Consider the following 14,096-nt stretch of genomic DNA (forward strand, 5'->3'; position numbering starts at 1 on the left):
GCAACACCCCGGGCAGACGCTGAGCGTATAAAAACTGTTCGATGCTCTACTGAGACACATTCAAAATCAACTCCCCTCAGAGTGAAGTCACAGTTAAACCCTACGAAATGGCTTTCAAGGTGGGTTTAAATCTACTTGAACATTACATTAACAAACTGTAATCCTTCATTTATTTTAAATTATAAATTTTTACACAAAGCAAAGCTATCGTCTATTACAATTGGAGAGTCGGAATTAAAAAACATTTTAACCTTTACAGCTCGTAGTTCTGGTATGCGCATTCGCAGCGGCCCACGCTGGCGTGGTCTCTCCCGTAACATACACAGCGCACCCCGCACCAGTCGCCTATGCCGCTGCCCCAGTTGTCCACGCTGCCCCCGTTGTCCATGCCGCTCCAGTTGCCTACTCCGCGCCCATCGCTAAAGTCGCTCAAGTCGAAGAATACGACGCGCATCCACAGTACAGCTTCGCTTACGACGTTCAAGACGGTCTCACCGGCGACTCCAAGTCCCAGCACGAGACCCGCGACGGTGATGTAGTCCAGGGCTCTTACTCGGTCGTCGACCCTGACGGCACAAAGCGCACTGTGGAGTACACCTCTGACCCACACAACGGATTCAACGCTGTCGTACACAGAGAGCCCATCGGCGCCCCCATCGCTAAGGTAGCTGCCCCTGTTGTACACGCTGCCCCAGTTGTACATGCTGCCCCAGTCGTACACGCTGCTCCAGTTGTACACGCTGCCCCCGTCGCGTACTCCGCCCCCATCTACCACCACTAGGAACTTGAAAGCCGCTAGTCAAAATGAAAAGTATTAAATTATTTATAGTAAGCAAATAAACATATTTTAATAAATTTTCTATTTTCATTTACAACCTTTAATAAATACCATGAAAATGTTTAAACTTTTAAGGAAACTAAGACCTTCTGGAAAAGCTATTTTGTCTTGATTTCCGAAGTTTGAAAAATGGAAATTCATATAAAAGATTATTATGTTACAAATTGGTGCAGTCACGTATAGCAACATAAAAAATACACCTACAAATAACATCTATGCTTCTTAACATCAACTCAAATGATATAGTTAACTATTATAAATACAAAATTTTTACATTGATTTTTGGCTGCGGTTCGCTAAGTATCCGCAGAGTAACTTTTCAATCTAGTATCTCTTAGTACATTTCTCAATAAGTTTTCAAGCTCAAAGAAACAGATGTTGGCATAGCTATTATAATAATTTATTTACGTATTTAATTTATAATTAAACGAGCTGTTGCCCGCGATTTCGTCCGCGTGGTATTAGAAAACATACGAACTATATAAATAACAAAAAGCTACGTATCCCTCGGGAACCGGACACCTCGGGGATGAAGCTTATCCCATGTATACTCCAGACTTTGTTTTACATCTGTGCCAAATTTCAATAAGATATGTTGAACCGTTGCAGAATGATCGAGTAAACATTAAAAAACTACATAAAAGAATCCCACGGGAACCGTAACTTATCCCGGGATAAAAAGTAGCCTATGTGTTCTTCCAGACTATGCTCTAAACCTGTGCCAAATTTCATGGAGATCCGTTAAGCCGTTTAGGCTACAAACGCTAACCAACATCCATCCATCTAAACTTTCGCATTTATAATATTAGTAAGTAAGATAAATACTGAGATAATTTATAATATCAAGAAACATAACTGATTTTTTTTATTAATTTACTTCCACCCTCTGCTACTATAACTAATCTTTGACACTTCACATATAAAATCTACGGCCGTTTATAATTCTGGGGACAGGAGATTGTAAAAAGCGGTACATAGGGACACAAATACTCGTAAACATCTAATAATACCACAGAAGAGTGATGCCAAAAGACAGCTCATTCATTTTAATCGTAATTAAGTGCTATAATTACAATATACTAGCTTTTGCCCGCGACTCCGTCCTCGTGGAATTTAAAAAATAAACGAAAGTAGCCTATGTATTCTTCCAGACTATCCTCTACATCTATACACAATTTCATCGAAATCTGTTCAGCCGTTTAGGCTTCAAATTCTAACAAACATCCATCCATCTAAACTTTCACATTTAAAATGTTGATATAATTTCATATTGTATTGCTGTTTTAGAGAAATGAACAATTTCAATTATTCACCTACGATTTATTTTACACTAGCTTTTGCCCGCGAATCCGTCCACGCGGAATTAAAAAAGTTGATTAATAGACTATGTGTTCTTCCTAATAGACTTTGTTTTACATCTATGCTTTTTTGATACTAGTTGAGCCTTTCTTGAAATGCCTCCTAACAAATATCCATCCATCCATATAAATTTGCGCACTTATAATATTAGTAAGATTTATAATATAAATAAGGTAAAATAAAATTATTCAACTTTTTTTTTTAAATGAATAGCGTTAAAATCAACTGGTTTACAGCGGCAACCTTTGCACTATAAAAGCTTCATTCGTACGTCGCGTTGTGTAAATTGTCCATATTTATCACGTATTAAAATTGAACATCAACACGTTGTAGTCCTTGCGCCACTGGCTGATGCATGGCCCGATCGGAACTTGTCATCGGACCCAGCGGCCGGTTGCCTCGCGATCTTAAACCTACGATACATTCACAAGCGGAAGACATAGCGTATCAAATTTAAATGTAAGCCATGATTACGAGAAATGAACTATTTGATTACTAATAATATTTGATATTTAAAGGCTATTATTTTTTATAATGAATACGAAGAGTGTTCTTCTGCCCATATATTCCAATTTCCTGTTCTTATCATTTCTTAATCTATATCTATTCGATGTATCGTTGTAGTGTTTTTGGGTAGGTTGCTTGATTATCTGCCATTAGTATCCAAAACGGTTGTGATAACTGTGGCCAATTTCAATCCGCTATTGTTATCACTATGTGCGGTACCTTATGTCGGAGGGCGCGTTGCCTCAGGCATCTTGGTTGCAGTATAAAATCCCAAATTTCTTTCCATCATGTACACTTTCCTCTCTGCACTTCATTAAGGAATACATTTACCAGTAAAATGGCTGTCACAGTAAGTAAATCTTTTCAATATAAAAATTCAAGGAAAATAGTTTTTGTCCTTAATGTTAAAAATAATAATTCGATATTGAATAATTTATTATAGTACTCGTAAAATAAGAACATTTTCGAATATAACCATAGAAGCCGATTTATTTTTTCTGCTTTATTTCTTCTTCCACTGATAACTGCTACTTTAATTTCAGTTCATTGTACTCGCATGCTTGGTGGCAGTAGCCAGCGCTGGCGTTGCCCCCGCCCCTGTCACCTACCACGGAGCCCCGGTCGCGTACACCGCACCCATCGCCAAATACGCCGCCTTACCCTTAACTAAGACCGATGAAGATTACGACGCGCATCCTCAGTACAGTTTCTCGTATGACATCCATGACGCAGTCACTGGTGACACCAAGTCGCAGCATGAGACACGTGACGGCGACATCGTTCAGGGCTCTTACTCCGTCGTTGATCCTGATGGCACTCAACGTACCGTCGACTACACCGCTGACCCCCACAATGGATTCAATGCCGTCGTGCACAAGCAGCCATTAGGCGTGAAGGTAGCCACAGTTGCTAAGGTTGCAGCCCCAGTTGCGTACCATGCCCCATCCGTGGTTCATTCATCGCCAGTGACGTATCACGCCGCGCCAGTGGCTTACCACACCGCTCCCGTAGTCCACGCCGCGCCCGTCGTCCACGCTTCTCCTTTCGCCTATTCCGGTCCCATCTATCACCACTAAATAAATAATTGTTGTCTGTGCTTAATAACTTACATAATTATCTGTATTTATTGATATTAATAAAAGATTTTCGATTGAATTTGAAGTTTTTATTATTATTTTTAGCTTAATCAACATACCAGTCGTGAATTTGTTTTGTCTTAACTTTTTGGTGATGCATCCAAAACTTCAAAAAAGATATTAAAAAAGTGAATAGCCATATAAACGTATAAATTAGTAATGTAAGTGTATTTTGCATAAAGAATGGAAAGTTAAAAAGACATGCGCTACTTAATTAATTTTTATCCAAAGTGTGACATTAAGATTATTGTATAGTTATCCTTGTATTATTGAACGATAGAGCGTCTCAAACCTGACAAGTAATCAGTCGCGACAGGAGTCCGCGTGGTCTAGTTAGCAACAGTGCCCGAGGCGCCGCTCGCCCGGTATAAAACTCAGCGGCATGTACACAGATACATCACATACAACGCTCACTTGCAACAACCAGCAATGGCTTTCCGAGTGAGTACAAATTAATTTAAAATAACTAATATGAATTTATAATTATTTTATTACGTATGATGTGTACAATATATATATTTTTAATAATACTAAATAAATTAATTTAATTTGTCTTGTGACAATAGTTCATCGTCCTGACATGCCTCGTGGCAGCCGCTAGCGCTGGCCTGGTGCCCGCAGCTGTCTCATATGCGGCTCCGGCCTATCATGCCGCACCCGTAGCTTACGCCGCTGCGCCCGTCGCCAAGCTCGCCGTAGAGGAATACGACGCACACCCACAGTACAGCTTCGCTTATGATGTACAAGACGGCCTCACTGGTGACTCCAAGTCCCAGCACGAAACCCGCGACGGCGATGTTGTCCACGGTTCCTACTCGGTCGTCGACCCCGACGGCACCAAGCGCACCGTCGACTACACTGCTGACCCCCACAATGGCTTCAACGCCGTCGTCAACAAGGAGCCAGTCGCCGTCAAGGTCGCCAAGGTTGCCGCTCCTGTAGCCTACCACGCTGCGCCTGTCGCCTACCACACCGCGCCCGTAGTACACGCCGCCCCTGTAGCCTACCACGCCGCTCCCGTAGTACACGCCGCGCCCCTGGCGTACTCTGCTCCTATCTACCACCATTAAATGTGCCATTGCCAAAGGAACTTGTAAATAGTATCAATATTTAATGACAATAAAAAATAAGTTTATGAGTAAATGAAACTTTTTTCTTATTTTTTGTATGATTCTTGTGTATTGTCTAACCATATTTATGAACCAAAAACCCAGTCACTAAACGACGACTAAAGATGAAGATAGTCTTGTGATTTTTAGGGCGGTTCAACAGTAAATTAGGACGTGATGTGACATGATATGACAAAAATTGACTATGTTCAAGCAAGTTTTGTATTCGATTTGCAACTGAAGAGTTAGGCTAAATTAAGTAACAAATTTGGCCTAAAAACCTGCGTCAGTGCTATAATAAAAGCACAAGTTCCTTATTAAGAGCAGCAGTGTCGAAGGTTCAGGTTGTCATAATGGTTGCCAACCTCCGATAGGAGATGGCACTCGAAGAAGAAGAAGAAGTAACTAATGAGTTAATAATTTTTTATTTGGGTTTACGATAAATTTTATTGAATTGTATCTGTATTCGCCATAATAGTGTGGTGTTCTCGGCCCATCGACACCCTCATTTAAAAATGCGTTGCCTTAATATTTTTGCGATACAAATATTTAAGTAAATTTCTGATTGTTGCTTGCATGTCAATTAAAAAAGTAGTTAATGTACTAGAGAAAAAGTACATAATGTAAAAAATTGCGTAGTTCACTTTCTGTTAATATTGTGAAAGAACGATCCCAGTATTACCGTCAAATTTGTCTTACGGTGTTCCAACATGGGGAAAAACTTATAAGAAGAAAATGCATTAGCTGCTCGGAATGAACGGCGTCGATTGTATATTTTAAATCTTAAATAAGAGATTTGTATATACACATACGAGTACATATGTAGTTGATATACTTAGGTGCTTATGTACAAATTAAATGTGTTTGTTCTTAGAAATTCTTGTTTACTTAATTTCATATCGATATCTCAGATATTGCAAAAAATATTTAGATCAATATTGTAATAAAAGGTTTGACGAAAAGAAAAAGAATTTTTATGTAATTGATCAGCAAATAAAACTTTTCGTTTATGTAGTTATAACATGTAAATATAAGTTACATTTTACACAATTTTAACAAGTTACACAAGTATTTTTACAATAATTTTCTTAATTTTTCATTTTACAAATTGCACTCAAAAGATGCTGCGTTTTGACTTTATCGCATTTTAATCAAGTTGGCCCGTCACTAAAAGCACATTGATGCCCTTTCTGGATGCAGCTTATAAAAACTTATGGTTGGCAGGAAAATTACCGAACTATCTTAAAATAAATAAAAGTAAAATGTTGTATTATTCACTAAAATATTTTTATTGGCATTAAATATTGATTTTATTTACAAGTTCCTTTGGCAATGGCAAATTTAATGGTGGTAGATGGGAGCAGAGTATGCCAGGGGCGCGGCGTGTACTACGGGAGCGGCGTGGTAGGCTACAGGGGCGGCGTGTACTACGGGCGCGGCGTGGTAGGCGACAGGCGCAGCGTGGTAGGCTACAGGGGCGGCAATCTTGGCGACCTTGACTGCAACAGGCTCCCTGTTGACGACAGCGTTGAAGCCATTGTGGGGGTCAGCAGTGTAGTCGACGGTGCGCTTGGTGCCGTCGGGGTCGACGACCGAGTAGGAGCCGTGGACGACATCGCCGTCGCGGGTCTCGTGCTGGGACTTGGAGTCGCCAGTGAGACCGTCTTGTACGTCGTATGCGAAGCTGTACTGCGGATGCGCGTCGTATTCCTCTACTGCAAGCTTGGCGATGGGCGCAGCGGCGTAGGCTACGGGTGCGGTGTGGTAGGCCGGTGCCGCGTATGAGACTGCTGCTGGCACCAGGCCGGCGCTAGCGGCAGCCACAAGGCATGTCAGGACGATGAACTGTAAAATTTAAAAATGTAACAAACCACTATTTCTTACAACTACTTACATGTCACAAAAAAATACACAACTATTTCATATCATCATATGCGGGACCTAAAGCTAGGACAGTTTTTTTAAAAAAAACCATATGATTACTCTAATACCAAAGTAATAATTCTCAATATACAACGACGTTGCTGTTCACTTACTTTAAAAGCCATTGCTACGTGTGTTTCGGATTAATGCAGTTATGAGAATGATATTTAAATTATTGAAGCGAGAGCTTTTATAGTCAAGAAAGTCGGCTAAAACTTGCTGTACCTGCGCGGCCGGACGGTGACGTTTTTAGCTAGACCGCACGTGGTAGTAGAGCAAGGTCAACGAATCGATAATTTATTGCTGAAGAAAGCATTTTACATGTTGGCATATATCTTTTTTTCACTCAGATTTTAAAAAGGTTAAATGTCGGATGAATTAAAACATAATGCATTGTTATAAAGTGCATTCATTTAACTACTTAACATAGATTATCTACATTTAGTAGCCGACTGATAAGGTGACAATTAATTTTCATTGTAATTGTTTACATATTCAAATCAAATAAATGTATGATTTCTTACTTAAGTGCTTATTTCTTATATTATGTACCACGTAATTTCAGAACAGTTGTCATTCGACTGAATGTATCTCAATGAAATTCGAAATAGGTATAGATAACAGCTTGAAATAGCGCAATTTATACATTTTAACAACATAAAAATATAATACCACGTTCAATACAATATATATACTTTGAAGTCTTACTTATATCTTATATACCTTACAAAATTGTACACAGTATTAGCATAAGTAACAATTATGTAGTAATCGTCTCCATATAAACTTGGTACTATTTTATTTATTAACTTCAATATCTAAGTTAATTTCCAAGTCGCTTCGCTCACCTGCAGCGACCCTTACACTGAAGAGACGAGCATCCCAAGACTTTAAAGCAAGCATTTTACATCTCAAATTTGTGATCGTATGCTTATTAGTCTCCTATACTACTAAACCATTAAAAAAGTAACTAAATTATAGTAATGCTGAAACTATGCCTTAAAATAATTAAGTAAATCCCGTGATAAATCATATATAGTTAAGTATTTCGTTTTTGTGAAGTAGTTGTCAAATCAAAGTAGTCTGTTAAGATAAAGCTTTGCCTCGGGCTGCGGCGTTGAAAGTATAAAACCGTAGCGTTGTTCCACTCAACATCAAACTCAGTCGAGCAGTCGATCGTAACACTTGCAGAAATGGCCTTTAAAGTGAGTAACAGACTATTACGAGTGAGACAAGTTGGATTTATACGTAATTAAATTCTTGATCATTAACAAGAAAAAATGGTACAAAAACTGAGAAACTCTTCTTCGTTGGAAGACAGTTATAACCTAAAACAATGAGATATACTAACGTTATTTTTATTGTTCCCAGTTTGTCGTCCTGACATGCCTTGTGGCTGCCGCTAGTGCCGGCCTGGTGCCCGCAGCTGTCTCATATGCGGCACCGGCCTACCACGCTGCACCCCTAGCCTACGCCGCTGCGCCCGTCGCCAAGCTTGCAGTAGAGGAATACGACGCACACCCGCAGTACAGCTTCGCTTACGACGTACAAGACGGCCTCACTGGCGACTCTAAGTCCCAGCATGAGACCCGCGACGGCGATGTCGTCCACGGCTCCTACTCGGTCGTCGACCCCGACGGCACCAAGCGCACCGTCGACTACACTGCTGACCCCCACAATGGTTTCAACGCCGTCGTCAACAAGGAGCCAGTCGCCGTCAAGGTCGCCAAGGTCGCTGCCCCTGTAGCCTACCACGCTGCGCCTGTTGCCTATCACGCCGCGCCCGTAGTACACGCCGCCCCTGTAGCCTACCACGCCGCTCCCGTAGTACACGCCGCTCCCCTGGCGTACTCTGCTCCGATCTACCATCATTAATTACGAATAATGCTACGATATGTCACATTGTAAATAGAAACATGTAGAATGTATTTTTACTTGTAAAATTATTTAATAAAATAACATATTACATAACTCGTATTTTATTAATATTGAAACATTATTAAAGTTTCCTGAAATTAATACTGGTTACCTTCAAGTTCCTCGTTAGAAAGTAATGTTGTCGAATGTGTTGAAGATGATTCACCCGTATATTCACGTAATTAACTTTTAAACTCCGTTACGTACGCTCAGTTCTAACTGATAGTTTTAACCGGATAGTCGCACTGCACAATTAATATTTTTTCTACACACTCACAGTTTTAACATAATAATTCGACTGTTCAGTTTAAACTACACCTAGAACTTTGCTTCGAGAGAGTGTCAAGATGAGTGGTCGCGATCCTCAGGAATGAGGAAACGATCCGGAGAGAGAGAGAGAGAACATTGCGCCTGAAGCGTTCTTTCTTTCATCTTACTAATACTATAAATGCGAAAATTTGGATGGATGGACATGTACATAAATATTTTAAAGTATAACCTTAAATATACTTGCCATTAAAATAAATGTTGGCATTTAAAATTTCGGACAAGACCTTTATTTGTAAAACTGAGTCAAAACGTGAAGTTAAGTAATTCGACTTGATCTGACATTTTGCTTTATATTTATATCACGATGATAAATTTAATAATTGTTGATAAATTTAAAAGATAATTTTGCATGGTGAAATTCGTTAACACTTGTAGTAAAGCTTATTGAGATTTATTAAACAATAATAGTAATATTCAATAAACCACAATGAATAATAAGCTTATAACTGACTCCTTAATTGATCTCCCTATTAGTAAAATTAAAACGCAGAACTTCCGAATAGATCTCTGAATTTCGGTTAAGGATTCGTCTAAATAGTCCCATATATTAGTGTTACTCCACGTCGATCTTAACATTCGCATTTTTGTCCCAGCAACTCACTTTTCTAGTATTACTTTATCAGTCCAACACTACTATCCATGTTTTAGTACAGTTTTTACGACTGTACCAACGATAAAAGGATTTTAAATTCAACATTATTTTAAATATAAATGTACTAACTTCAACATAAGCCTGTACAGTGCGATGGTCCGATTCGAAGTGACCAAAAACAGTAAGCTTGTACGTGCCTGACTACAAGTGGTCTCCTAATAGAGTATATCGCACGCCAATCTGTTACAATTTCATAACAAACTTGGCCTAAAGTCAAGAACGCGTTCGAATTTTCCGCCATTGACAAATTACAAGCTCATTTCCAATTGCGCGCACATCCAGAGTGATGCACCTGAATAATACTAAGTGTTCACTCGGGTACTGTGTCACAACCCGACGACGGTATATATACTCTGGTGAACCCAACAGGAGCATAGTCACACTCGGCTTCTTCAAACCATCCCATCCTCTCTCAACCATCAACAATGGCCTTTAAGGTAATACAAATTACTATTACTAAGATATCCAATCGTTTATTTTAAAATCTTTTAGGGAACAGAGTTTTATAAGTATAAGTAATATAAGTCAATCTCAATTTAATCTCAAGCGCTCTGTCAATTTTTACGATAAAAAAGAAAAATAAATGTTAAATCAGTTACATCCATTTTATAACCAAGAATTTATACCCAAATTATTGTTATATACGTTGATTTATAAATACATATAGGTATGTAAACATTCCAATCAATTAATGGAACGACCAAAAAGAAAAAATTTATAACATATATTAAAATTAATATTTTTACAAAAAACAATTGATATACTAAGATTAGTCAGGATTAAACTTGCATCTTATCAACATATTTATCAAATATATGTTTCATTGTTTAGTGTAGAGTTCGACAAACTCAATATAAAACAATAACAATGAATAAGTAAAAGTGTTCACGACTCCAATTGTCTAAGAATGCTGTCAGGACGTGGCACACTCATCGTCTAAGCTCATTGAGATGCGAGGGACGGCGGCCGCGTCCTTGACGGCCCCACGCTGGCTTGTTTGTAATTTCTCCGCGCAAACCTTGCGCAACCGTACTAGTCTTGCCCTCTTAAATGGTGTCACTGTTTCAAGTACAACCGTATACTTAGTTGTTTTAGTCTACATAAGCACTAGAATGTAAATAACCAAAAGTTTCTAAAATTCTTTGTTTACGCACCTTAAATTTCCACAGCGAAGGGTCAAACTAAGTCCTAGATGTAATTTCAATCATTCTCACGGTCATTTCATATTAATAGTTAGTACCATTATTAATATTTAAAACGTCGTTTACAGTTCGTCGTCTTCTCCTGCCTATTGGCTTTCGCCCGAGCCAGCGCTCCCGTGGTCGCCGCTCCTTTGGCTGCCGCTCCCGTGGTGGCTGGGCCCGCGCTTGCCAAGCTTGAAGAGTTTGATCCCGCTCCCCAATACCGGTTCGGATACGACGTAGCCGACGCCCTCACCGGCGACTACAAGAGTCAAACTGAGCAGCGCGACGGCGATCTGGTCCAGGGCTCGTATTCCCTCGTCGATCCCGATGGCACCCGTCGTATCGTCGACTACTCCGCTGATTCTATCAACGGATTCAATGCTGTAGTACGTAAAGAGCCCCTTGTGGCTGCCGCGCCCGCTGTAGTCGCTGAACCCGCCGTAGTACCGGCCCGCATTGCTGCCGCCCCAGTAGTCGCTGCCAAGTACGCCGCCCCCGTCGCCCCAGTGGTCGCCGCCAGGTACGCTGCCGCCCCTGTCGCGCCGGTAGCCGCTCCCCTGAGTTACGCCGCCTACACTGCGCCAGTTGCCAGGGTAGCCGCCTACACTTCGGCCGTGCCTGTTGCCTACTCCGCGCCGGTCGCCAGGGTAGCGTCCCCTCTGTACTCCCCTGTGGCGAGGTTTGCTGCTCCTTACGCCGCCGCCCCCGTTGTTGCTGTTTAAGTCTCAAACAATTATGGACTGATTTTATTGATTGAATGAACAATAAACTTTTTTAACTGGGAAAAATTTTTCTTGAAAACCATCTCCTTAGCAGTTCTGACTCCTACCTTAGCAAGATAATTTTTTTTACAACAGTAAAGGCAACGGCGTAAAACAGATTTTTTGAAGACTACAAATAGTTTTCTTACTTTAAAGTAATTTATTATTAAGTTTTAAAGAATACTTTAAAACAATTTTATTTTATAGAAATAGTATAACAACGTACAAGGCCGCATTTATTCTTTCATTTTGATTTAAAAAAATATAAAAAATGCATTATGTCAAAATGCAATTGTAATAGAATTTTTATTTTCTAATTGTTTATTAATTTTTTTATCAATTTACTGTTTTCTAACAATTTTTACAATGGACGAAAAACCTCGTATGCTTGGTGCGTTAACCGTGTACAGGGAACGGGGGGCATATTTACGAAGATTGGAGCAATTTAATAAAGCGAAAGCTTCTTATGATGAAGCGTACAACAGTGCTCCTGAAGATGTGCGATTGCTCATCGGCCGCAGCCAAGTCTGCTCTGACGCCGTTCAACCTATCCAGGCCTACACCGACGCTCAACTTGCATTAAAATTACAGCCACGAAATATGGTAGCTCGCAATATGCAAGCTCGGGCTATGTATACAATGTCTGATTTTGAAAGATCTGTAGTTATAAATTATCGTGGCTACAGACTTCGGCGGTACCCTCCCTACTTCATCGAAGGCATCAATCAAGGCGTAGAAACAATACAAGATTGCATAGGTGTAAATGCTGGTAGGGTAATGGTTGATTTTTTGCCGATAATTAAGCGATCAGCTATAGCAGTAGTTGATGAAGATGAGCCCGAAAAACAGTCCCATGTTTCTCGTATACCACGTCAGGAAAAAAAACGTAAGTTAACCCAAATGGAAGCTCGAAAACACGCCATTTTGGCACGAGTACTTGCAATGAAATATTTAGGACCTATGGCTTATGATAAATTTTTCCTCCAGGCCCTGAAAGACGACTCGAGAATACAGTCGGCTAATTCTAAGGGTAGCAAGGAATTAAAAAAATTGGTTCAATACACGCTGCAAACATTAAGCGAACGGCAGGAAATGCTAAGATCACAAAAACCTTATTACACGATTAAACTATCGGAAAAAACTGTATCAAAACATCACATTCAGTATAAAGAAGCTGTTCTTGCAAAAGAACGAGAAATCGGGGCGCATGAAGCTGAACGTCTGTTAAAACACATCGAAGATAACTTAAATGACAAACGTATTATGAATGTAATATCTTATGCAGAAAGATTACAAACCTTCTTAGATACTAAAACTCCTCGTACTTTGCCAGATAAACAGAGCTTTATCGAACGGCTATACCGGGCAGTAGGAGAGGCCTACTTGTGTCAACATAGACTCTCTTATAGACTTAGTGAACGTGGAAATAGACGTCGCATCGCATTCTTAATGGGACTTTCCGTCGGACGACCGAAATCTTTTGACTCGGTTCTCGCAAATTACCCTCAAAAATTTATCGATGTAAAAAAGGTTACGAGTAAAGTTGCAGCACTCTTAGAGATGTGCGAAAATTCTACAATGAAATGTTGGTTATTGTACGAAATGGCTCGACTGCAATCCGCTCAAAAGAATCATCCACTGGCTAAGTTTTATGCTAAACGTTGTCAGCGTGAAGCACAAGAAATTTCTAATGCGACGTGGTGGCTGAATGGATTGTTTGTCCTAATGAGTAGTGACATGAAACAAGGAAATGCCAACGAAGTACGAATACAAGTCGAAGAAGCTATTGAATATTCCAAAAAACTACAAGATCCAGAAGATGTTGTGGTCTTCCTTAGGAAATGTGGTGAAATGATGGCCGATTTAGGTGCATCGGACGATCGGAAGGCAATGCAGCAGAGAGAAAAAGAAATATTGGGCGTTATGGATGAGACTACACGCGTCAACACGGAGGTATTGTTTAAACGAATGTCAAATGTTCCGCCAGGTAGGCGATTTACTGTTTTGCCACAAACACGGACGGAGTCAGAGCGTCAACAATCAGTACGTACCCGGCTACGTCAGAAAAGGCTTACTGTGTTACCCGGACACGAAAAGGCTTTGCCGCCTCCACCAAAATCTGATACGAAAGGTTTTCAAGTATTTGATTTGTAACATTTTTATATTTTTAACGCTTTATAATTAGATTTGTTACTTTGATGTACAAGTTTATGTATTGTTTTGTAATAAATTTACTATTTTTTAACAGTGTAGAAACTTACTTTTTTGATAATTCAGAAACAACGCAGACGCTTAAAAATACCTAAATACCTCACAATAATTAAATGCTCTTTGATTTAGGAAAGCATAAAATAGAAACTTATAAAAAAAGAAGCATAAA

General features: G+C 39.8%; 7 protein-coding genes across 7 annotated transcripts; 6 read left to right on the forward strand and 1 right to left on the reverse strand.

Moving 5' to 3' along the window:
- The first annotated feature begins 81 nt into the window (after positions 1 to 81).
- Positions 82 to 855, forward strand: LOC106104138 (larval cuticle protein A2B-like). The gene is made up of 2 exons (XM_013284091.1): positions 82 to 119; positions 260 to 855. Exons 1-2 carry the CDS (start codon positions 108 to 110, stop codon positions 779 to 781), a joined length of 534 nt encoding a protein of 177 aa, XP_013139545.1. The 5' UTR covers positions 82 to 107; the 3' UTR covers positions 782 to 855.
- A 2,139-nt stretch (positions 856 to 2,994) lies between these two features.
- LOC106104109 (larval cuticle protein A2B-like) lies at positions 2,995 to 3,856 on the forward strand. The gene is made up of 2 exons (XM_013284058.1): positions 2,995 to 3,053; positions 3,247 to 3,856. Exons 1-2 carry the CDS (start codon positions 3,042 to 3,044, stop codon positions 3,778 to 3,780), a joined length of 546 nt encoding a protein of 181 aa, XP_013139512.1. The 5' UTR covers positions 2,995 to 3,041; the 3' UTR covers positions 3,781 to 3,856.
- A 399-nt stretch (positions 3,857 to 4,255) lies between these two features.
- Positions 4,256 to 4,910, forward strand: LOC106104110 (larval cuticle protein A2B-like). The gene is made up of 2 exons (XM_013284060.1): positions 4,256 to 4,281; positions 4,407 to 4,910. The coding sequence occupies exons 1-2, from the start codon at positions 4,270 to 4,272 to the stop codon at positions 4,908 to 4,910; spliced, it is 516 nt and encodes a 171-aa protein (XP_013139514.1). The 5' UTR covers positions 4,256 to 4,269.
- A 1,380-nt stretch (positions 4,911 to 6,290) lies between these two features.
- LOC106104139 (larval cuticle protein A2B-like) lies at positions 6,291 to 7,008 on the reverse strand. The gene is made up of 2 exons (XM_013284092.1): positions 6,986 to 7,008; positions 6,291 to 6,794 (listed from the first exon to the last, which is right to left on the reverse strand). The coding sequence occupies exons 1-2, from the start codon at positions 6,995 to 6,997 to the stop codon at positions 6,291 to 6,293; spliced, it is 516 nt and encodes a 171-aa protein (XP_013139546.1). The 5' UTR covers positions 6,998 to 7,008.
- A 1,036-nt stretch (positions 7,009 to 8,044) lies between these two features.
- LOC106104305 (larval cuticle protein A2B-like) lies at positions 8,045 to 8,839 on the forward strand. The gene is made up of 2 exons (XM_013284317.1): positions 8,045 to 8,077; positions 8,244 to 8,839. Exons 1-2 carry the CDS (start codon positions 8,066 to 8,068, stop codon positions 8,745 to 8,747), a joined length of 516 nt encoding a protein of 171 aa, XP_013139771.1. The 5' UTR covers positions 8,045 to 8,065; the 3' UTR covers positions 8,748 to 8,839.
- A 1,264-nt stretch (positions 8,840 to 10,103) lies between these two features.
- Positions 10,104 to 11,743, forward strand: LOC106104303 (larval cuticle protein A1A-like). The gene is made up of 2 exons (XM_013284315.1): positions 10,104 to 10,208; positions 11,042 to 11,743. Exons 1-2 carry the CDS (start codon positions 10,197 to 10,199, stop codon positions 11,675 to 11,677), a joined length of 648 nt encoding a protein of 215 aa, XP_013139769.1. The 5' UTR covers positions 10,104 to 10,196; the 3' UTR covers positions 11,678 to 11,743.
- A 260-nt stretch (positions 11,744 to 12,003) lies between these two features.
- Positions 12,004 to 12,791, forward strand: LOC106104304 (tetratricopeptide repeat protein 25-like). Its single transcript, XM_013284316.1, has 2 exons — positions 12,004 to 12,602; positions 12,704 to 12,791. Exons 1-2 carry the CDS (start codon positions 12,083 to 12,085, stop codon positions 12,736 to 12,738), a joined length of 555 nt encoding a protein of 184 aa, XP_013139770.1. The 5' UTR covers positions 12,004 to 12,082; the 3' UTR covers positions 12,739 to 12,791.
- Positions 12,792 to 14,096: the final 1,305 nt, after the last annotated feature.

This window comes from Papilio polytes, unplaced genomic scaffold, assembly GCF_000836215.1.
Source record: "Papilio polytes unplaced genomic scaffold, Ppol_1.0 DF823691.1, whole genome shotgun sequence".
Taxonomy (NCBI): Eukaryota; Metazoa; Arthropoda; class Insecta; order Lepidoptera; family Papilionidae; genus Papilio; species Papilio polytes.